Below are 24,722 nucleotides of genomic sequence, written 5' to 3'. Positions count from 1 at the left end.
TACAATCAAATTTGTCCACATTCAGGCTGGTCGACCCATCGGACCCTCCTGTGGATTCTCTCTGTCCCTGCCTAGACCCAATATCCCTAAGCATCAACGAAATAAACAAAAACATCTGAGATCCCCACATGTACCCAACTACAGCAAATATCATTCTTCAAAAATTAATACAGAAAGAATATGACACAAATTATGTATTACACATGCAAATATGTCTATATATCATTGCAGACACTGGAATGTAGTCCACTACACTTCATCTCCTCAGCAGTGTCGACTTTCAATGCAACGTCGATGATGGAATCTGAACATTTCCACACCTTCCTTGTTCCACTTCCTCCAGTCCATTCATATTGTCCATGTTTGAGTATTTGAATCCCCTCTACACATTCCCCCATATGCTTCTGGAAGAAAATAAAATACAAAACAGTATCTTTTGCAAAACAACACATTCAAATTAAAGCATCAATATCAACTAAAAATGATATATAAAATGATATATAAAATGAATCACATTCCGTTTCCCCCTTTGATTCATCACAAAATACTAACTATCACTATAATACTTAAATACACGTGAAAAATGATCGGATATTCAAAATTGATATCTATCCATCAATACTCATTTGAGTCTTTGACAAAAGGTTAAACCCTCTTATCGTTTCATTTGCAAAACCCTTCAAAGTATAGGTAATATTATCAATGTGATCTGCCAAAAATTTTACACCATACCATGGAAAAAGTCCAAGTCCCCACTTCTCTCCTAGACTTATCCTCCAATGGTAGGCTTCCAGACTATAAAATTTCTCTCTTTCAGAATCAGATTTATCTATTTCCCGTGCTTCCCCTCTTTTAATTGTAAAAAAACTCATATGGAAGCTTCAACATCAACATGTAACAACATCCTTTCCATCCATAGGGTAAGAATATATTATTTCTCACCACAAACCCCAGATGTTTCTAAAATTCCCAATAGTCACATTACCATGCAAAAACATATCTAGTCATTCTCTTCTTACTAAATGAAACATAAAAAGTTACATTATATTTCTCATTACTAACCTTACGTTCATGCTTACCCCAAGTCATCATATAATCATCACCATCTGATATTCCCCTAAACATCCCCTTTCCATCATTTGTTTTATTTCAACAAAAACAGCTTTTAGCCCTCACTGGTTTCACCTCCAAAGCTTCATGAAGCGCTGTTAACTGATTTTCCTTCCTATCTAACAAATTCACATAGGGTAATTCATTTAACCAATAACACTTAAACCTAGGCCTAAACAAATGCTTCCACAACGACATTATTATATCTGTTAATGATTGTTGCTGATACAACAACCATGATAAAGCATAAGATTTACACATACTTGATAGAGGTTGAGCTACCTTCTCTAAGATTCAACCCCATGTTCCTGGTGCTGGAATTCTCAACAGACATGGACCCTCAAGATTCCTCACTTATCTTACAGAATGAGTTAACTGCTGTAACCAAAGATTCCTACCTGCTCATCCATCTTTAATTTGCAAAACAGAAGAATCAACTTCCATTTAGTTTCTCTCTTCCCTAACGAGCAGTATTGATCAGATATATCTTCTTGTCTTCCATTAAAATCAAAGAACTCATCCTGTACCTCCATGATAGTATTCTCCCTGATCTTCCCCTCTAACATTACTCAAAATAAGTTAGCAATCACTCATAACCCTCTTCAACTTCATATCGTTGTACAAAATATACTTCCTTTCACTAGGTGAAACAGCTTCTACTTCTTCTCCATAATTATCTCTCCACTGAACTCTAAATTTCCCTTCACCACTGTTCTCTCTCTCATACTAACATTGAAGCTGAGCTGACTGTCCTAGAGTTCCTTCAACCCTAGTTTTCATAACTTTTTAGTCTGACTTTTTCTTCCTAATTTTTTCAAAAACCATTTCACTGATTTATCCACAAATTCCTTTCCCACAAATGTGTTCAAAAACCATTTCACTGATTTATCCACAAATTCCTTTCCCACTAATTTTAGGATATTTGATCGGGAAGTCCCCACCTGCTTATGACTTCTTTACACAAAAACTTGGCAAACGATTGAGCATCTTTTAGCTTAGTTTGACATCTTATGCACCTCTTGGTGTAGGAATGTAACCAAGAATAACAGTCACACCCCTGCAAACATTATTTTCCAGACAGATTGTGCACCTGCCTATGACATAGTCAATCTGTTCAAGCAAATATGATTCCCAAAAACCCTACTCCTTTGTGATCTTTCTCCTAACTTCCCCCCTTGCAACATTAGCTAACCCATAGCTTCCTAAATCATCAGACCTAATAGGTCTAGAGGCGCTACTATCAACCCCTCATGGTTTCTCCAAAGACAACAATGGATTGTTACTCTAAGGATTTTTTCTATTGTCTACAAAACACCTGCTTTTGAAAGTCCTTCAATTCCTGGTTCAATCCCTTTGATTACTTCATCTTTCAATGGATACTGATTCTTCCAAGGAGGTCTGGCTCCTGGTTGTCCAATATTGGTACTACTTTGATACCTCAAACATTCTTGAACTTTTTTCAACATCTTCTCTTTCATAGGGTATTAACTAATCTTCACACTGCAAATAGATTAATGTGTCATCCGTACAGCTTATGCCTCTCCTTGTCCTTGAGCCAAAATCATTATTTTGAGAAATCGCTGATCTTCTCTCCTCCAAATCCCCCAATTCTCTTTCATCAGTACAAAAACAGCTTTCTCTGCTTGTGTCATCATTTCTCCTATTTGCTTCTGCTCATAGCCTTCAGAAACCAATTAGGTCACATGTGGCACACTCTTCTCAATCTCAAATTATTTATCCAGATAATCATCTGTGTTTATCTTCATATCTGCTCCTTGTGGTCCTAAAATTATGCAACATAAGCTGAGTTGAACTTTCTTTGGTTGATGACTCAACCATTCCCCTGAGTTCAATCGGACAGCATTCTTGAAATACTTGAGCTGACAATGAAATTGATATTCCAGAAGCCTCTCATCTGGCATTTTTCCCCTTACATTTCTTCCATATCTTAGCCTGCTTCAAAAAATCTTCACTGAGATTTCCAACCCAGAATACTAAAGACAACTCCATCTCTGTCATCATCAACAATTGGTGAACATTTTCCTTTGGCACTTCTACCAGACAGCCGTCTGGTGTACATCTTATTGTACAGTTCAACTTACACAATGCATCTCTTCCCAATAATGCAATAGGTGTATGTTCTGATACCAGTATGGGTATTGTACTTTTCTAATTTTCATAGCAGAGCTCAATTGGTTCTTTAAGAGTAATCAACTGTTTCACTCCCTCAAATCCCTGTCCTAATTAGTTGATTGAACATAGTGAGATGTGTAACCTCTTCAGGCTGAACAAAGATAAAAGCAGTTCCGCTATCCACCATCACTTCCAATGGTCGGTTGTTTATTTCTACCTCAATTGTTGGATATTTTTCCCCTAACTGGTGCTACCAGCTGACACCCCCCTTTCGGATCTTCTAGGCACCCCTAGAATCCTTGCTCCTGGCCCCAATAGGGGTTCACCTATCCTCCAGATGATATTCACTTGCCCCTGTATCTTCCTCTGAAATTCCCTCTTATGTTTCCTTCTGGCCCATTACACTCACAGGCAAAGGCACCAACCTGTCCACAATCATAACACACTTCTGAAGATTGTTGGAAGTATGGCTTAAATCTTCCTCCTCTTCCTAAGCCTTCTCTTCCTCTCCAATTCTGTGTCAGTCCAGAGACTGGCTATGGATATGAAACAACTTGTACCACTAGTTGTGGCTGGTACAATTGCAGTTGGAACTGGTCCAGTTGAAGCTGTGGCAGTGATTGTTGATTTGGTGCACACTGATTCTTCATAACCAAAGCTTATTTCTTCTCCTTCTTATTCTCCCCCAGTTGTATTTCATTGAGTTTTCTGAGAGTTTCTTGGTCCTGTTCTTTCTGGTTGTGTTCCTTTTTCCTGTACAGATCCACTTGATGGGCTATATGATCTGTATAGACACCTTTTGTCATGCTTCCAAGTCCAACCACCTCTGCCAGTTTGCTCCTTACTTGTGAGGGCAGTCCCATCTGCAGTTTAGCTCTCAAAATTGACTGCTCAATTTGACTCACATCTGGATCATTTCCGGTAATATTTCTCCACACTTGATGAACTCTTGACACATAGGCTCTCTGATTTTCTTGTTGTCCTAGTGGATCAATCAGAATGTTGTCAGGATGCACATTTGTTGGAAACGTATCTTTCAGTGCTCTCCACAGCCGATTTCTACTTGCAGCCAACAATTCAGGGTCATTCACTGCAGTCCCCACATACAGTGGGGAGAACAAGTATTTGATACACTGCCAATTTTGCAGGTTTTCCTACTTACAAAGCATGTAGAGGTCTGTAATTTTTATCATAGGTACACTTCAACTGTGAGAGACGGAATCTAAAACAAAAATCCAGAAGATCACATTGTATGATTTTATAGTAATTAATTTGCATTTTATTGCATGACATAAGTATTTGATCACCTACCAACCAGTAAGAATTCCGGCTCTCACAGACATGTTAGTTTTTCTTTAAGCAGCCCTCCTGTTCTCCACTCATTACCTGTATTAACTGCACCTGTTTGAACTCGTTACCTGTATAAAAGACACCTGTCCACACACTCAATCAAACAGACTCCAACCTCTCCACAATGGCCAAGACCAGAGCGCTGTGTAAGGACATCAGGGTTAAAATTGTAGACCTGCACAAGGCTGGGATGGGCTACAGGACAATAGGCAAGCAGCTTGGTGAGAAGGCAACAACTGTTGGCGCAATTATTAGAAAATGGAAGAAGTTCAAGATGACGGTCAATCACCCTCGGTCTGGGGCTCCATGCAAGATCTCACCTCGTGGGGCATCAATGATCATGAGGAAGGTGAGGGATCAGCCCAGAACTACACGGCAGGACCTGGTCAATGACCTGAAGAGAGCTGGGACCATAGTCTCAAAGAAAACCATTAGTTACACACTACTCCGTCATGGATTAAAATCCTGCAGCGCGCGCAAGGTCCCCCTGCTCAAGCCAGCGCATGTCCAGGCCCGTCTGAAGTTTGCCAATGACCATCTGGATGATCCAGAGGAGGAATGGGAGAAGGTCATGTGGTCTGATGAGACAAAAATAGAGCTTTTTGGTCTAAACTCCACTCGCCGTGTTTGGAGGAAGAGGAAGGATGAGTACAACCCCAAGAACACCATCCCAACCATGAAGTATGGAGGTGGAAAAATCATTCTTTGGGGATGCTTATCTGAAAAGGGGACAGGACGACTGCACCGTATTGAGGGGAGAATGGATGGGGCCATGTATCGCGAGATCTTGGCCAACAACCTCCTTCCCTCAGTAAGAGCATTGAAGATGGGTCGTGGCTGGGTCTTCCAGGATGACAATGACCCGAAACACACAGCCAGGGCAACTAAGGAGTGGCTCCGTAAGAAACATATCAAGGTCCTGGAGTGGCCTTGCCAGTCTCCAGACCTGAACCCAATATAAAATCTTTGGAGGGAGCTGAAAGTCTGTATTGCCCAGCGACAGCCCCGAAACCTGAAGGATCTGGAGAAGGTCTGTATGGAGGAGTGGGCCAAAATCCCTGCTGCAGTGTGTGCAAACCTGGTCAAGACCTACAGGAAACGTATGATCTCTGTAATTGCAAACAAAGGTTTCTGCACCAAATATTAAGTTCTGCTTTTCTGATGTATCAAATACTTATGTCATGCAATAAAATGCAAATTAATTACTTAAAAATCATACAATGTGATTTTCTGGATTTTTGATTCCGTCTCTCACAGTTGAAGTGTACCTATGATAAAGATTACAGACTTCTACATGCTTTGTAAGTAGGAAAACCTGCAAAATCGTCAGTGTATCAAATACTTGTTCTCCCCACTGTATCTATCAAGTCCAGCTCTCTGAAAAATGTCTTCCATATCTGGAATCCCAAGGAGATTAGCCAAAAGTCTCTTAATGTCTCCTATGGCAGACTGTGTTCCCACCGTAATTTCTTCCAATTTTGAAATCCAAGGATATGCTCCATCTTGAAGAGTAGGCAGCTTCTCAAGTATATCTGACATATCGGTATTCTTCAAAGGCCTATATTCTAGGTTCTGTCCTCGAAATATCATCTGGCATCATCTTCTTACTTGTGCCCTCTTTCCTTTGCCTCAATGTATACTTCTTCTCCAATTCTTGGGATCCTTTTCTCAGCAGTTTTTTCTTCTGTATCTTCAGCTTCTTGAGTTGTTCTTCCAGTTCTCTTACTTTTTCTAAATTATTATCCTTTTCCAGGCATGATACGCATCGGTCTATATCTCTTTCTTTTTATTTTGTGCTAATCATTGTAGGATCAAATCCTCTTGAATATGAAGCACCTTTCATCTCCAAATCTTTATCGCTTTCTCCTTACTTTTGGAGTTTGGATTCATCTTTATGGTCGTTTCTGCTTTTCCTCTCTCTATTATTCAAGCACTTTCATTATGTTGATGACGTCAGGGTTTTAGAGTCCCTTCCACTGGCCATGGTTGTTCAATGTCAGGCCAACGTTTATTCCCTTTTCCAGATAACCTTGCAATACCATTAACTAGAGGATTACTATTTTCTACTACATCAACAGGAGTAATTACTTTCATAGTTTTGATGTCCTTTTTCCCCCTTGTAACAACTCTTTCATATTCCTTTATTGTGAATTATTTTATTATTTTAGACTATATAGCTTATTGTTCCCTCTTTTTTCCTCTCTTTCCCCCCCAAATTAATTAATTAATTAATCAATTAATGTATTCATCAATTCCTCAATTTACTTATTTGTATCAATTTATTTTATTTTATTTTACCAAATTATTGATTAGTGGCAATCTTACCACATCCGATCAGGAAAGTAAATGAAAGTAGTCAACTTCAGAGCAATCCAAAAAAAGAAAGACCTCTAATCCAGCAACACTACAGCACTCACAAACAAATTGCCTAATAAGCACCCAATTACCTTAATTTTACAGAATAATGTCAGTGCTGGATTTCCCCACTCAACTCTAATCAAACCAACTCATGCACAAAAACTCCAAAATGCAATTCTTAATTACATCAATTGATCAGTCTGTTGCCAAGTCCTTGTCAAATTGTCACAACATTAAATATGCTAGGCACCCAAAATATCCTCTATGGGAAGGTACGTTTTGTGAATAGAACAGTACTAGCCTTGATTTGACTTTTTCCGTTGCAGCACACCCTGTCGCGTGATGCACTCGTCAGCACCTCCTCTCTCTCTGTCTCCTCCTTATCGTCTCTCATATCACAGAAGAACAAAGAACAGACAAGAATTTAGTATTTTATGCACTCACTGGGTTATTTCAACCATGCAATACTCCTCTGTTCACATTCGCTCTAAAAAATAAGCAAACAGCTTAACTCAGGAATAGTATAAATAGCTCAATAACATTTTATTTATTTATTTATTTAATTATTTTTATTTTTAATCTGTCAACATATCTCTCATTTATCAATTCAATAGATCTCAATCAAATAGTTTCATCGTTAAGCAACAGCCGATTTAACAAACAGAACACTCCATTCGTGTTTAAGTCACCCCCTCCCTCTCTGTCTGCTCTGAGTCTGCATCTCCCAGCAGCTCAGTGCAGGCAGGAGAGTGGCATATTTGCTCTACGTAACTCTAAACTCATAAAATCACACGCATGCGTAGTTCATTCACCAATGCGATTTCAGAGTGAGAAGAGCTCCCAAGCAGCTCTCTCCAAGCTAAACAACAGAAAGTAGACAGACCAGCTGTACCTCCATTATTTCCCCCCAACAGTCAAACAGTAACACTTAACAGAGCTCACAAACCAACACAAAACATAGAACACAAATCCTACTCTCTTCCACACACACACACACACACATACAGTTTAAGAGGCTTATATCCGTTCCTACGGACCCCTAAGCATGCTACTACCATCGCGCCATTTTTTCCTTTGTTCCTAAATTTCTGCTACCTTGAGTTCGCGGATGCGTGGTTACATCGAACATATACCTCGTCAGCTATAAGTCGAGCGGTAACTTGTAACCGAATGTATGTACCACAATCTCCAGTTCCCAGAACTGACCTCAAAAACCAACCTAGTGACTTTTCAGGATTTTCAGCCCATCCTAATGATCGCCTCGTTTGAGGGCTTGCCATAGATTCGCGATGTCCTAATTTGTATAAATTTTCCTTGGCCTTATTCCTTCATTCTATTCTTTTTCAATTTTCCTCAAGCAAAATATCCCTGTGTCCAGTATTTATCAATATCTATAGACACTCCCCCCTGTTTGCGTTGCTTTCAACGCAAACACATTTAGAAATTTAGAACGGACTCTTATCCCACAGCAAATAACAGCAAAGCACACAAGCAAGTTCTTAACGGTGCATTCATTCAACGCACACACACAGACACACGAACTGACCAGTGCCCAAAGTGGTGAGAAAACTCACCCTTATCTGCCGGACTCTGGAGCGAGAGTCAGCTCGGCGCCCATGAATGGAACGCTGAGAAAAGACGCAACACGACCCAAATACCTCGTCGCCATTAATGTAGCGTCCCTGGGTGGGCACCCTCGTCGCCATTAATGTAGTGTCGAGAAAACAATGCTAATTATGCTGTGAGAACAAGGAATCCGTTGACACTGTACTTTGATTATAAAGGTTTATTATATCAAAAGATTTCAGCGTCAATTTACAGACATCTGCAGACATCTGGAGAATAACCGGCCACAATCTCTAATATGTTATTCTCCCCTCCTTTGTCCCAAACCATAGTATAGATATCCTATGTAACCTGATATGGGTGTTTTCCCCTACAGACCAATCCCAGGACTCCACCCAGCAGACTTCCTCTGTTTTAGGGTGCCCCTGTAGAACTACTCTCCAGATGCTCCCTTAAGCTGAGTATCCTCTAAGACCATTTGCAACCGTCAGCAAAGTCATAAATTGTTCAGATACTACATTAGTCACAGGAATCGGGACTAATAAATCCAATGCAATGGCCTGTTCTACAAATGGTAGGCTTACCACATAGATGGGCATTCATAAAATTCTATTTCAGGCAACACTGTAGGCTACACCTCAGTAAGCACGGGCTGATGCCTTTTGGACGTCTTTTTTTGGTGCAGTCCGGACCGGCCTTGATTTCCACATCCATGGACAATGTTTTTTGTTCCGGTCCCGGCAAAATCTGAACCAATCATAGATGTCTATGTTTACTTCAGACCGGCCATGATTTCAATGTCCACGGACATAGATTTGGACCAGCCTTGATTTGGCCCAAACATAGACTTCTATAAATTACATATTTTCAACTTTCATTAAGAACCAGAAATTAGCCTGATTTTAACATTGGGAAAATACATATTTTTGACGTCTAGAAAATACGTATTTTCAACATCCAGAAAATATGCCTTTTCAACATCATGGAAAATATGTATTTTAAGCGTACGGAAAATACCTCTCTTCACCTTTCATTCAGAACCTAAATTGAACCTAACTTCAACGTCTGGAAAATACGTATTTGACCCGTCTTTTCAACGTAAGGGCATTTTTTGCTCTTGCCTAGGGCGGCAGAACGGCCCTGTGTTTATGACCCTGTGACTATAACCAGGCGTTTGTGTGTTCTAGAATGTTCCCATGGTCCTATGAGTTTGGCCGGGCTGTGATGGCTGTGGACTACATGGTGTTTACCCTCCGTCTCATCCACATATTCGCCATCCACAAACAGCTGGGACCCAAGATCATCATCGTTGAAAAAATGGTGAGTGCTTTTTAAAAAGAGGGATAAAACCCTTTTTACTACAGTGTGTCTAGATCAGGGATGGGCAACTTTGATGGTTGTGGGGGCCACAAAAAATTGGTCATGAGGGGCTCTACATACTGACATCCATACACATAAACTCAGCAAAAAAAAGAAATGTCCTCTCACTGTCAACTGCGTTTATTTTCAGCAAACTTAACATGTGTAAATATCTGTATGAACATAACAAGATTCAACAACTGAGACATTAACTGAACAAGTTCCACAGACACGTGACTAACAGAAATTGAATAATGTTTCCCTGAACAAAGGGGGGGTCAAAATCAAAAGTAACAGTCAGTATCTGGTGTGGCCACCAGCTGCATTAAGTTCTGCAGTGCATCTCCTTCTCATGGACTGCACCAGATTTGCCAGTTCTTGCTGTGAGATGTTACCCTACTCTTCCACCAAGGCACCTGCAAGTTCCCAGACATTTCTGGGGGGAATGGCCCTAGCCCTCACCCTCCGATCCAACAGGTCCCAGACGTGCTCAATGGGATTGAGATCCGGGCTCTTCACTGGCCATGGCAGAACACTGACATTCCTGTCTTGCAGGAAATCACGCACAGAACGAGCAGCATGGCTGCTGGCATTGTCATGCTGGAGGGTCATGTACCACATGAGGGAGGAGGATGTCTTCCCTGTAACGCACAGCGTTGAGATTGCCTGCAATGACAACAAGCTCAGTCCGATGATGCTGTGACACACCGCCCCAGACCATGATGGACCCTCCACCTCCAAATCGATCCCGCTCCAGAGTACAGGCCTCAGTGTAACGCTCATTCCTTCGACGATAAACGCGAATCCGACCATCACCCCTGGTGAGACAAAACTGTGACTCGTCAGTGAAGAGCACTTTTTGCCAGTCCTGTCTGGTCCAGCATTGGTGGGTTTGTGCCCATAGGCGACGTTGTTGCCGGTGATTTCTGGTGAGGACCTGCCTTACAACAGGACTACAAGCCCTCAGTCCAGCCTCTCTCAGCCTATTGCGGACAGTCTGAGCACTGATGGAGGGATTGTGCGTTCCTGGTGTAACTCATGCAGTTGTTGTTGCCACCCTGTATCTGTCCCGCAGGTGTGATGTTCGGATGTACCGATCCTGTGCAGGTGTTGTTACACGTGGTCTGCCACTGTGAGGACGATCAGCTGTCCGTCCTGTCTCCCTGTAGTGCTGTCTTAGGCATCTCAAAGTACGGACATTGCAATTTATTGCCCTGGCCACATCTTCAGTCTGCAGTGCCTCCTTGCAGCATGCCTAAGGCACGTTCACACAGATGAGCAGGGACCGTGGGCATCTTTCTTTTGGTGTTTTTCAGAGTCAGTAGAAAGGCCTCTTTAGTGTCCTAAGTTTTCATAACTGTGACCTTAATTGCCAACCATCTGTAAGCTGTTAGTGTCTTAACGACCGTTCCACAGGTTCATGTTTATTAATTGTTTATGGTTCATTGAACAAGCATAGGAAACAGTGTTTAAACCCTTTACATTTACATTTACATTTAGTCATTTAGCAGACAATGAAGATCTGTGAAGTTGTTTGGATTTTTACGAATTATCTTTGAAAGACAGGGTCCTTGAAAAAAGGGACGTTTCTTTTTTTGCTGAGTTTACATGCAGTCAAAGTCCTATCCTTAAAGCCTTTTGGGGGCCATAGCAACATTTTGTTTTAGAGTTAATTTCCTGCAATTCTATACATTTTGCCATGGGCGTAGAGAAAATGTTGTAATTTTAAAGCAAGTTTGCTAAAAAAAAAAAAAAATGAGATGGGGCGGAGAGAAGATGTTGCAATTTTATAACAAATTTCCAATTCTACTCATTTTGACATGGGGCTGAGAGAAAAATTTGGAGTTTTCCAGCTAATTCCCTGCAAGTCCACACATTTTGCCATAGGATGGAGACAAATGTTTGCAGTTTTTAATATGATATCTGATGATCAACGGGGGCCACCCGGTCAGTAGTTCGACAATGATTACTACAAGTTTAGATAGCTGGACGCTAGACTAACTTACCAATCAAAAAATGGTAGCTGACATGGCTAATTGAGTGACTGTTAGTGACTGACATAAGAGAAAAACTGCTGATGCACAACAACATTAAAAAATTGCACCTTGTAAAGAAAAAGACGTGTGTGTGTGTGTGTGTGTGTGTGTGTGTGTGTGTCTAATTATTGATTGTGAGAGCATAGACAGCACCATTGAGGCCATCTCCATTTTGAAGTAGTCAATTTCCTTTTACTATTCCTATGAATTGGCAAACAAACTGAAAGGGTGCAAACAAACCACACTGAGTGTGTTGTTTGAACAGGTAATAAAGCCAAGGTTTTGCGATTTACTGCCACCTGCAGTTATGGAATGTTTGCTCACAAGTATAATTAATTGTCTGATCCCTCCTAATGACCCAGATGTGATCCTTCCTTAACCCATAGGAAGTCCCACCCATTTGACTACTTCAGTCCATAATGGCACTGCCCATGCTAAAACTGGCTTTTGGGAAGGAGAGTTCCCAACCTGCCTTGCAAAAGTATTCAGACCCCATAGATTTCTTCACATTTTATTAACATTGATTTGATTGTAATTTTTTTGGTCAACAATCTACTCCAAATACTACTTTATTTTACTAAATAAGTTCAGGAGTACAATTTGTCTTAACAAATCACAATAAGTTACAATAATAGGAGTTGACATGATTTTTGAATGACTAACCCTTCCTCTGTCTCCCATACATACATCTGTAAGGTCCCTCAGTCAAGTATTGAATTTAAAGCACATATTCGACTAAGACCAGGGAGCTTTTCAAATCAGACATGGAATATCTCTTTCAGCATGGTCAAGATAATAATTATGCTGTGGATTATGTATTAAACCACCCAGATACATCAAAAATACAGTCGTCCTTCTGAACTGAGCTGTAGGACAGGAATTAAACTGCTCAGGGATGTTACCATGAGGACATTTGGTGATTTTAAAACCATTACAGAGTTCAATGGCTGTGATGGGAGAACTGAGGATGGATAAATAACATTATAGTGACTCCACAATAATGACTTAAATGACAGAGTGAAAAGAATACAAATATACAGAATGGGAATATTCCAAAACATTCACCTTGTGTGCAACCATTTACATTTTAGTCATTTAGCAGACGCTCTTATCGACTTACAGTTAGTGAGTGCATACATTTTCATACTGCCCCCCCGTGGGAAACGAACCCACAACCCTGGCATTGCAAACGCCATGCTCTACCAACTGAGCTACATCGGACTCAACCAGGCACTAAAGTAACTGCAAAAAAGGTAAAGGAATACACTTTTTGGCCTAATTGCAAAGCCTTATGTTTGGGGCAAATCCAACAGAACACATCACTGAGTAACTGCCTCCTTATTTTCAAGCATGGTGGTGGCTGCATCATGGTATGGGTATGATTGACATCTGGAAATACTAGTTTTTCAGGATACAAATAAATGGGATGGAGCTAAGCTGAGGCAAAATCCTAGAGGAAACCTGGTTCAGTCTGCTTTCCAACAGACACTGGGATAGGAATTAATCTTTCAGCAGGACAATAACCTACAACACAAGGCTAAATCTACACTGGAGTTGCTTACCAAGAAGACAGTGAATGTTTGAGTGGCCAAGTTACAGTTTTGACTTAAATCTGCTTCACAATCTATGGCAAGACTTGAAAATTGCTGTCTAGCCATGATCCCCAACATCTTGACAGAGGTTGAAGAATTATGAAAAAAAATGATGGCTAATATTGCACAATCCAGGTGTGCAAAGCTCTTAGACTTACCCAAGACTCACGGCTGTAATCACTGCCAAAGGTGTTTCTAACAAGTATTGACTCAGGGAGCTGAATACTTATGCAACAACTATATTTTAGTTATTTAATTTCTCTTAATCTTTAAGAAAAATATAAATAAAATGTACTACTTTGACATCAAGTATTTTGTGTAGATTGTTGGCAAGAAATGACAAATCTCTTTTAATCCCACTTTGTAAATCCAAGGGGTCTGAATACTTTTGCAAGGCACTGGTCTAGATCCAGGTGCTGGTTTTGGCAGGAACAACTAGTATCCAAAAACAAGTGTAAAAACTGCACTAGAAAAAACAGCCGATGTCATTTTCTCCCCTTAATATTCTGCTCCCCTCCTGATTGGCAGATGAAGGATGTCTTCTTCTTCCTCTTCTTCCTGGCGGTGTGGCTCATGGCCTACGGCGTAGCCAATCAGGCGCTGCTCTACTCCTACGATCCTCGTCCCGGTTGGATCTTTCGCCGAGTGTTCTACAGGCCGTACCTGCACATATTTGGACATATCCCCATTCACGAAATGGATGGTGTGTTGATGTTTGTGTACAAATGTGGTTTGCATGTGTGGCAGGTAGCTTAGTGGTTAAGAGCATTGTGCCAGTAACCGAAAGGTCGCTGGTTCTAATCCCTGAGCCGACTAGGTGAAAAATCTGTCGATGTGCCCTTGAGCAAGGCACTTAACCCTAATTGCTCCTGTAAGTCGCTCTGGATAAGAGCGTCTGCTAAATGACTAAAATGTAAATGTAAAATGTATGTAACATAGTACAGGTAACTGCCAAAATAAAGGAAACACTTGAGTAAATGAGGGATACAAATTACTGTATATTGAAAGCAAGTGGTTCCTGAGTTAATTAAGCAATTAACATCGCATCATACTTAGTCATGATGCAATGTTAATTGCTTAATTAACTCAGGAACCACTTGCTTTCAATATACAGTACTTTGGATAAACATGCCCAGTTGGCCATTATTTTGGCTACCATGGCTAGAAGAAGAGATCTCAGTGACTTTGAAAGAGGGGTCTAAAAGGAGTTTAGGAGATTTGATCTGTGTGTGTGTGTGTGTGTGTGTGTGTCCACAAAACACCAAATTATGGAATTTCTCATGGAATAAAAGGTGTTACATCCCTCCAGTAGAGTTCCAGACACTTGTAGAATCTATGCCAAGGTGCATTTAAGCTGTTCTGGTGGCTCGTGGTGGCCCAACGCCTTATTGAGATGCCCTGTTGGTGTTTCCTTTATTTTGTCAGTTACCTGTGTGTGTATATATATATATATATATATATATATATACACCTGTATACACACTGAATGTACAAAACATTAAGGACACCTTCCTAATATTGAGTTGCAGTCCCCCTTTTGCCCTCAGAACAGCCTGAATTCGTCGAGGCAAGGACTCTACAAGGTGTCGAAAGTGTTCCACAGGGATGCTGGCCCATGTTGACTCCAATGCTTCCCACAGTTGTGTCAAGTTGGCTGGTTGTCCTTTGGGTGGTGGACCATTCTTGATACACACCGGAAACTGTTGAGCGTGAAAAACCCAGCAGCATTGCAGTTCTTGACACAAACCGGTGTGCCTGGCACCTACTACCATACCCTGTTCAAAGGCACTTTAATATTTTGTCTTGCCCATTCACCCTCTGGCACACATACACGATCCATGTCTCAAGGCTTAAAAATCATTCTTTAACCGGTCTCCTCCCCTTCATCTACACTGATTGAAGTGGATTTAGCAGGTGACATCAATAAGGGATCATAGCTTTCACCTGGATTCACCTGGTCAGTGTATGTCATGGAAAGAGCACGTGTTCCTAATGTTTTGTACACTCAGTGTGTATGTGTATATATAACTTGCTTCTCTCTTTCTTGGTTCCTCTATCTCTGTATCCCATCTCAATTCCTTACTCCAACCCCTGCCCAATCTACCCTCTTTGTCATACCATTTTAAATATTTATTCTTTACACCCCTCCCCATTTCTTCCCATCTCTTTTGATGGGGCGGCGCACAATTGGCCCAGCGTCGTCCAGGGTAGCGGAGGGAATGGCCGGCAGGGATGTAGCTCAGTTGGTAGAGAATGGCGTTTGGAACGCCAGGGTTGTTGGTTCGATTCCCACGGGGGGCCAGTATAAAAAAAAAAAGAGCGTCTGCTAAATGACTAAAATGTAAATGTAAACTCTCACCGTCTCCCTCCCTCCCTCGTGTCTGTCTGTAGCTGATAAACTGGAGGAGGGGATAGAGTGCACCAATAACGTCACCCTGATGGAGGCAGGGGCAGAGCCCTGCACAAGTACCTATGCCAACTGGCTGGTGGTCATTTTATTGGTCATCTTCCTGCTGGTCACCAACATCCTCCTGGTCAACCTGCTCATTGCCATGTTCAGGTAACGGACCCTCTCAGTCTGTCCCTCTTTCTCTCTCTGTCCCTCTTTCTCTCTATGTCCCTCTTTCTCTCTCTGTCCCTCTTTCTCTCTCTGTCCCTCTTTCTCACGCTGTCCCTTTTTCACTCTCACCATCTTTCACTCTCTGTCCCTCTTTCACTCTCTCACCATCTTTCTTTCTCTCTCTGTCCTTCTTTCTCTCTGTTCCTCTTTCTCACACTGTCCCTCTTTCACTCTCTAACCATCTTTCTCTCTCTTTCCCTCTTTCTCTCTCTTTCCCTCTTTCACTCTCTGTCCCTCTTTCCCATCTAGCACCCCCCCCCCCCATATCCCTGTTTCACTCTCTTTGTGTTCCCCTTGAGAGATCATCACTCATTCAATAGGCCTCTTTAATCCGTGGGCTGAATTCCTCTTATTTTATCTAGTTCCTCACTGTCTCTTCAATAGTGTTGTTGGATTAAATTAATCAACTTGATTTAATTTGTGAGTGTCTTATTTGATACTAGCCCTGCATGTTTGAGTGCCATATATTTTTCTGGCTCTGCTTTCATGTGTGTCATTGGGGCCCAAAACGCCATTAACCAAAAAGTATAATAAAACCAATAATTTGTTATATGAGCAAGAGTCACCTATTCCGATATTCTGCCTAGTAACCATTTCTCTGTCTCGCTCTCCTTTCTCCCTTCCTGCAGTTACACATTCTCCAAAGTGCAGGAGCACAGTGACACCTACTGGAAGTTCCAGCGCTACAACTTGATCGCGGAATACCACTCTAGACCCTGTCTGGCACCACCCTTCATCATCCTCTCCCACCTTCACCTCTTCATCAAGAGACACATCCGCAGGATCCCCTCCGTCAAGATCAAACACTTTGGTGAGAGAGGGAGGGAGGGAGAGAGGGAGACTGGGGGAGGGAGGGAGACAGAGGAAGGGAGACCAATGATCAGATAAGTCACTTCAAGTATTGAACTTGAAGTATTTTAGAGTCCTCTTCCATTGTCCTTCAAGAGTGTTTTTCTCATTTTCTCTTCTTCCCATTTTCTTTGTTCTTCCCTCTTTTCCCCTCCTCCAGTTCTGGATATCCGTGGTAGGCAGGCCAGTAGACTGAACACATGGGAGGCCATCCAGAAGGAGAATATACTGTCTGCCCAGAACAAACGAGAGCGAGAGAAAGACTCAGAGAGACTCAAACGCACCTCTGTCAAGTGAGACATCTCTCCATCTCTCACCCTCGGCCACTTATTTATGTCATAGACTAAATGCCAGATTCATTTAACAGCTTCAGTTAACAGCTCGGCTTGATCTGGCCTATAAATAGAATAGTTGAGATGCTGTAGATTGATTGTCTTCCTGTGTTAGGGATCGAGTCAATTACATTTTAAATTCATGAATCAAAATAATGAATACACTTCCTAAATTGACTGAGAAGTGATAAGTGAATTGACCACTAACCTGTGTTGCGGTTGTGTCTGAAGGGTGGACAGTGTCCTAAAGCAGATGGCAGAGATCCGGGACCACGGCCGTAGGCTCAAAATGCTGGAGACAGAGGTCAGTGTCAGCCTGGGCTGCTGCCCGCAGCTCTCACACACAACCTGCTTTATCTGCCCAGTGGCAAAGAGACACGTACCTGAAGTTTCAGTAGTCCTTAAGTGTGTGTGTGTCTGTGCACGCACGTGTGTTCCTTAGTGTGTATTCGTAAGTGTGTGTACATGACGGGGGCTCAATGCGCCTCCCCAGGGTTTCTCCCTCAACATTTGGACTGCAGCTGTTGTATCTGCCTGCTCAGCACTGTATAGAGTCCATCCGTCATGGTCACCCCTCTCACCCTCCCTCTCTCCCCCCTCTCTCTTTTCCCCCTCTTTCACTCGCTCTCTTTCTCTCTCTCTCTCTTTTTCTCTCTCTTCTCTTTCGTTCCCAGTTGGAGTACTGTTCTAGTGCCCTCTCCTGGATGGTGCAGGCTCTCTCTCAGAGTAACTTGATAAAGCCCACATGTCCTCCGCCCGCTCTCCGAGGTAAGGTTGCATACAGATATATGTAATACACATGATATAGGTTACATACAGATATATGTAATAGATATATGATATAGGTTACATATTATGTAATGTTGCCTCCTACCTCCAAGAGACATTTCCAGTCAATTGTATTACTTGGTTTTTGTACTAATTCCAGTTTCTGTTGTGTTTTCTCTTTCAGATCAGACTCTCCAACTAGCTGACCCAAGTGATGGAGAATAGTGAAATCTAGACACATGTGTACAGTAAGGGAAAAAAGTATTTGATCACCTGCTGATTTTGTACGTTTGCCCACTGACAAAGAAATGATCAGTCTATAATTTTAATGGTAGGTTTATTTGAACAGTGAGAGACAGAATAACAACAACAAAATCCAGAAAAACACGTGTCAAAAATGTTATAAATTGATTTGCATTTTAATGAGGGAAGTAAGTATTTGACCCCCTCTCAATCAGAAAGATTTCTGGCTCCCAGGTGTCTTTTATACAGGTAACGAGCTGAGATTAGGAGCACACTCTTAAAGGGAGTGCTCCTAATCTCAGCTTGTTACCTGTATAAAAGACACCTGTCCACAGAAGCAATCAATCAATCAGATTCCAAACTCTCCACCATGGCCAAGACCAAAGAGCTCTCCAAGGATGTCAGGGACAAGATTGTAGACCTACACAAGGCTGGAATGGGCTACAAGACCATCGCCAAGCAGCTTGGTGAGAAGGTGACAACAGTTGGTGCGATTATTCGCAAATGGAAGAAACACAAAAGTCCTGTCATTCTCCCTCAGCCTGGGGCTCCATGCAAGTTCTAACCTCGTGGAGTTGCAATGATCAAGAGAACAGTGAGGAATCAGCCCAGAACTACACGGGAGGATCTTGTCAATGATCTCAAGGCAGCTGGGACCATAGTCACCAAGAAAACAATTGGTAACACACTACGCTGTGAAGGACTGAAATCCTGCAGCGCCCGCAAGGTCACCCTGCTCAAGAAAGCACATATACAGGGCCGTCTGAAGTTTGCCAATGAACATCTGAATGATTCAGAGGAGAACTGGGTGAAAGTGTTGTGGTCAGATGAGACCAAAATCGAGCTCTTTGGCATCAACTCAAATCGCAGTTTTTGGAGGAGGAGGATTGCTGCCTATGACCCCAAGAACACCATCCCCACCGTCAAACATGGAGGTGGAAACATTATGCTTTGGGGGTGTTTTTCTGCTATGGGGACAGGACAACTTCACCGCATCAAAGGGACGATGGACGGGGCCATGTACCGTCAAATCTTGGGTTAGAACCTCCTTCCCTCAGCCAGGGCATTGAAAATGGGTTGTGGATGGGTATTCCAGCATGACAATGACCCAAAACACACAGCCAAGGCAATGAAGGAGTGGCTCAAGAAGAACCACATTAAGGTCCTGGAGTGGCCTAGCCAGTCTCCAGACCTTAATCCCATAGAAAATCTGTGGAGGGAGTTGAAGGTTCGAGTTGCCAAACGTCAGCCTCGAAACCTTAATGACTTGGAGAAGATCTGCAAAGAGGAGTGGGACAAAATCCCTCCTGGTGGCCAACTACAAGAAAAGTCTGACCTCTGTGATTGCCAACAAGGGTTTTGCCACCAAGTACTAAGTAATGTTTTGCAGAGGGGTCAAATACTTATTTACCTCATTAAAATGCAAATCAATTTATAACATTTTTTACATGCTTTTTTCTGGATTTTTGTTTTGTTATTCTGTCTCTCACTGTTCAAATAAACCTACCACTAAAATTATAGATTGATAATGTCTTTGTCAGTGGGCAAACGTACAAAATCAGCAGGGGATCAAATACTTTTTTCCCTCACTGTACACACACACACACACACACACACAAAATCACTGTCACTCAGGGCCAAAGATTGTCAAGAAATGCCAAAGCCGGACTCGATGTTCATTCATCCATCATTTCAATGTCCTTTTATAAACTTTGATCATTTGAACTGCTGCCATTTTGTATGTGGACCATTGTTGCTCTTCTATGTTACACCTGTTGTTCTAGAAATCTTGTTCCTGTGGGTTCTAGAATGGATGGGCGTCTGTTCTTAATGTAAGATGTACAGACATTTGTAAAAGTGCAATTCAAATTTCTCTACCCCCATAATGACATGACCAAGTACAAAAGCATTCAACCTGACACGATCACAAAAACATACATTGTTTGTATGTTGCTTTTTGGTTTTGCACTCGAAGACTCTCCACTAAGGGCTATATTCAATCAGTTCTGCCTTAATCCGCGATAACCGACAACTGCATAGCAGTTTCATTGTTTTTATTTAGGCGATATCAGAGCTGTAACTGTGTTGGAGCTGTCAAATCAGAAAACTGCTCCCTGCTTTACATCACTACACCGACCACGCACGTGCGTCTGTTTGCACCATCGTGAGCATGTTGATTTTGTCTATCCCCGCCAGACGCAATCAGGACAAAATAGCAATAGGGGGAGCAGAATGGGGGAGAACACAAGACTGGTAGTAGACATGAGGAAGGTCGTTACATTTATGACAGCAGCAATCACTTGCACAGAAAAACTGCTTAAACCTACTTTAGATTTTGTAATACAAGGTTATGTTGCAGTCCGTAGAGATAGGGTGGGAGGGGGAGGATTGGACTGAGGAGATGGATATTTGGGGAAGTGGAGTGGGTTTCAGGAGTTGATTGAACAGTAGCTGTCTCAGGTTGATCTAAATTCAGATATAGAAACAGTGAATGATGGAGTAAGAGGAGAAATAGTAGGGGCTGTAAGGCAGGTGATTCCTATGGGGACAGGGGGAGAAAGAATAACGCTGTTCCCTGGTGGAGTGAAGAGTGTAGAGAAGCAGTGAAGAGTAGAAACAGGCCTATCAGAATGTTGAAAAGGTCCCATAATTACCAGCACCTGATTCAGTATAAACAAGCACAAGCAGTAGTAAGGAGGGTCATTAGGACAGCTAAAACAGAGTGTTGGCACAGGTTCTGTGGAAACATAGGCAGGATCACTCTTGTGGGAGAGGTATGGGGGATGATTAAGGGGATGAGTGGGGTCAGACGAGATTGTTGCAGTGAGAGATATGGAAAAGGCAGATATGTTAGCCTAGGCATTTGTGAAGGTGCACAGCTCAAATAATCTGAGAAGAGGGGCAATGTGGGAGAGAGAGGGTCAGAGGAGAACATTTGGGGGTCGTGGATCAGAGAGAGATGGTGGGAGATGCGTTGAATGGCCCTTTCACGTTGGCTGAGATGACGAGAGCATTAGCTAAAGCTGGGGTAGCATCTCCTGGGAAGGATGAGATATGTTACATCATGCAATGGGAAAAGTATTGGGCCTTTACAATAATATGTGGCAGGAAGGGAAACTGCCTGGAAGTTGGAAGCAGGCTGTAGTGGTGCCAATACGGAAACCAGGGAAAGATCCTACTAGTCCTTCAAGTTATAGGCCGATTAGCGTTGACATCTCATGTATCCAAACGTATTATAACGGAAAGGCTGACTTACTTTCTGGAGAGTAGAGGACTAATGTCACCAGATCAAAGTGGGTTCAGGAAAGGCAGGGGAACGATGGATCCTGTACTGTGCCTTGAGTCAGTCATACAGAAGGCACAGGCAAATAAGGAGGTGGTGGTAGCCGTTTTCTTCGATGTAGAGAAGGCCTACTTATCAAGCTGGATATCATGGGGGTTGGAGGAAGGGTTTTTAACTGGATAAATGATTAAATTTTTGGCCGATCAATACAAGTGAGGGTGGGGAGCTCTATGTCAGAAAGCTATGAGATAGATAATGGTACCCCCCAGGGAAGTATCATTTGTCCTTTGTTGTTCTCCAATATGATTGACATTCTCCCAGGTGAGATCTTATATTGGGAGGTCATTGTTTGCGGATGATGGGGCACTGTGGAATAGAGGGAGAAACATTACCCACACAGCCAGGAGAGTTCAAGAAGCAATCAGTGAAGTTGAGCAGTGGTCCCTCATGTGGGGCGTCAAGTTGTCAGTTGAGAAAATGCAGACAGTTTTTTCTAGAAGGAAGGTTGCGGAGGAAATATACTTGAAATTGTATGGAAGGAATCTGGAGAGGGTGGGAGTGTTTAGGTTCCCGGGGGTCTGGTTTGGCACTTGAATGACATGGGCAGAGTATATTAAAACCTCTTAATGATCGGACCCTTTTTTTCAATTTTCGCCTAAAATGACATACCCAAATCTAACTGCCTGGAATTGCATTGAAAATGCTATATATAGTGCTGTTAAGGTCATCAATGGATTGTGGAAGTGTAGCATATGGATCAGCAGCTCAGACATCTTTAAAAAAGCTAGATGTAATCCAGGCCCAAGCCCTAAGAATATTTTGTGGAGCACTCAGGACCTCCCTGGTGGCAGCGATGCAGGTAGAGTTGGGAGAGATGCCGGTAAAGTTAAGAAGAAAACAGCTAACCATGACATACTGTGTAAATCTACATGGACATAAGGTTACACATCCTACAAAAACGGTGCTCCTAGTGTTCTGGAACATAAACGAAATCTGAATACAAGATTTGGGTGGATAGGCAATGGTATGGCGAGAGAGATGGGGTTGTTTGGGAGGAAATTTTGTCCCTCTGGTTCTTCCTGCTATCCCATCTTGGTTGCTCCCTCAGCCAGTGATAGATCTAGGGTTGCTTGAGAGGGTAAACGCTGTTGAGGAAGGAGTAGATTCAGTTCTAAGTGAATATCTGAGAACACTGTTGTGTTGAGTAAAAGTTGCTAGTCATTGCTGATAAACAAAGGAGTCCGCTCATACTGAACCTTGATCATAAGTTTATTCATATCACAAGCTTTCAGCATGAGTTACAGGTGTCAAGATCACCCGGAGAGCAACGTCCCAGATTGCAATGGCTGCTCTAACCTCTTCTTCGTCCTGCATATACTTATAAACAATGCAAAAATATGGGTTGCTCCCTCTGCTGTCCAATCACCTGTCTCCCCTGGGGCGTCACCCTACAAATGGCTACTTTTGAACTAGAATAAACATTCTTTCAGTTCCACTTAAAAACCATTAACAAAGACATAATCCTAATACACTACAACACTATGATGCTTTTTTGATTATATTCACAGATGGATCTAAGGACCCAAAACCAGGGAAGACGGGTACACTTTTTAAAATATTTGTTTTAAAAAAATGTAGGAGGGTAGATCAGCTTTAATATTGCAGATAGATTGTAACTTCCATCAATGTAATTGTCTGCATCACTTCCAATCCCCCATATGTTTTTTTTCTCGCAAATATATATATACATACATATATATATACATATATATACATACATACATACAGTTGAAGTCGGAAGTTTACATACACCTTAGCCAAATACATTTAAACTTAGTTTTTCACAATTGCTGACATTTAATCCTAGTAAAGATTCCCTGTCTTAGGTTAGTTAGGATCACCACTTTATTTTAAGAATGTGAGATGTCAGAATAATAGTAGAGAGAATGATTTATTTAAGCTTTTATTTCTTTCATGACATTCCCAGTGGGTCAGAAGTTTACATACACTCAATTAGTATTTTTTAGCATTGCCTTTAAATTGTTTAACTTGGGTAAAACATTTTTGGTAGCCTTCCACAAGCTTCCCACAATAAGTTGGATGAATTTTGGCCCATTCCTCCTGACAGAGCTGGTTTAACTGAGTCAGGTTGGTAGGCCTCCTTGCTCGCACACGCTTTTTCAGTTCTGCCCACACATTTTCTATAGGATTGAGGTCAGGGCTTTGTGATGGCCACTCCAATACCTTGACTTTGTTGTCCTTAAGCCATTTTGCCACAACTTTGGAAGTATGCTTGGGGTCGTTGTCCATTTGGAAGACCCATTTGCGACCAAGCTTTAACTTCCTGACTGATGTCTTGAGATGTTGCTTCAATATATCCACATAATTTTCCTTCCTCATGATGCCATCTATTTTGTGAAGTGCACCAGTCCCTCCTGCAGCAAAGCACCCCCACAGCATGATGCTGCCACCCCCGTGCTTCACGGTTGGGATGGTGTTCTTCGGCTTGCAAGCAACCCCCCTTTTCCTCCAAACATAATGAGGGTCATTATGGCCAAACAGTTCTATTTTTGTTTCATCAGACCAGAGGACATTTCTCCAAAAAGTACGATATTTGTCCCCATGTGCAGTTACAAACCGTAGTCTGGCTTTTTTAAGGCGGTTTTGGAGCAGTGGCTTCTTCCTTGCTGAGCAGCCTTTCAGGTTATGTCAATATAGGACTCGTTTTACTGTGGATATAGATACTTTTGTACCTGTTTCCTCCAGCATTTTCACAAGGTCCTTTGCTGTTGTTCTGGGATTGATTTGCACTTTTCGCACCAAAGTATGTTCATCTCTAGGAGACAGAACACGTCTCCTTCCTGAGCGGTATGATGGCTGCGTGGTCCCATGGTGTTTATACTTGCGTACTATTGTTTGTACAGATGAACGTGGTACCTTCAGGCATTTGAAAATTGCTCCCAAGGATGAACCAGACTTGTGGAGGTCTACTATTTTTTTTCTGAGGTCTTGGCTGATTTCTTTTGATTTTCCCATGATGTCAAGCAAAGAGGCAATACGTTTGAAAGTAGGCCTTGAAATACATCCACAGGTACACCTTCAATTGACTAAAATTATGTCAAT

The 24,722-nt window shown here is 42.0% G+C and overlaps 1 protein-coding gene across 1 annotated transcript in view; it reads left to right on the top strand.

Annotated features, from left to right (window-relative positions):
* LOC311104239 (transient receptor potential cation channel subfamily M member 4-like) overlaps window positions 1-20,048 on the top strand; it is a gene marked incomplete at its 5' end in the record, with an annotated part of 80,979 nt that extends 60,931 nt beyond the window's left edge. The window contains 8 exons of the mRNA XM_084145994.1: window positions 9,705-9,837; window positions 14,033-14,207; window positions 15,896-16,064; window positions 16,754-16,935; window positions 17,134-17,266; window positions 17,537-17,609; window positions 17,980-18,073; window positions 18,258-20,048. Coding sequence (XP_084002120.1) covers window positions 9,705-9,837; window positions 14,033-14,207; window positions 15,896-16,064; window positions 16,754-16,935; window positions 17,134-17,266; window positions 17,537-17,609; window positions 17,980-18,073; window positions 18,258-18,298 — 1,000 coding nt within the window. The 3' untranslated portion in view covers window positions 18,299-20,048. The remainder of the gene's footprint in view (window positions 1-9,704; window positions 9,838-14,032; window positions 14,208-15,895; window positions 16,065-16,753; window positions 16,936-17,133; window positions 17,267-17,536; window positions 17,610-17,979; window positions 18,074-18,257) is intronic.
* Window positions 20,049-24,722: the final 4,674 nt, after the last annotated feature.

The sequence above is a fragment of the Coregonus lavaretus genome, assembly GCF_964263955.1.
Source record: "Coregonus lavaretus genome assembly, chromosome: 28".
Taxonomy (NCBI): domain Eukaryota; kingdom Metazoa; phylum Chordata; class Actinopteri; order Salmoniformes; family Salmonidae; genus Coregonus; species Coregonus lavaretus.
The sequence above is the reverse complement of the archived record's forward strand: the minus strand, read 5'-3'. Positions and strand labels throughout refer to the sequence as shown.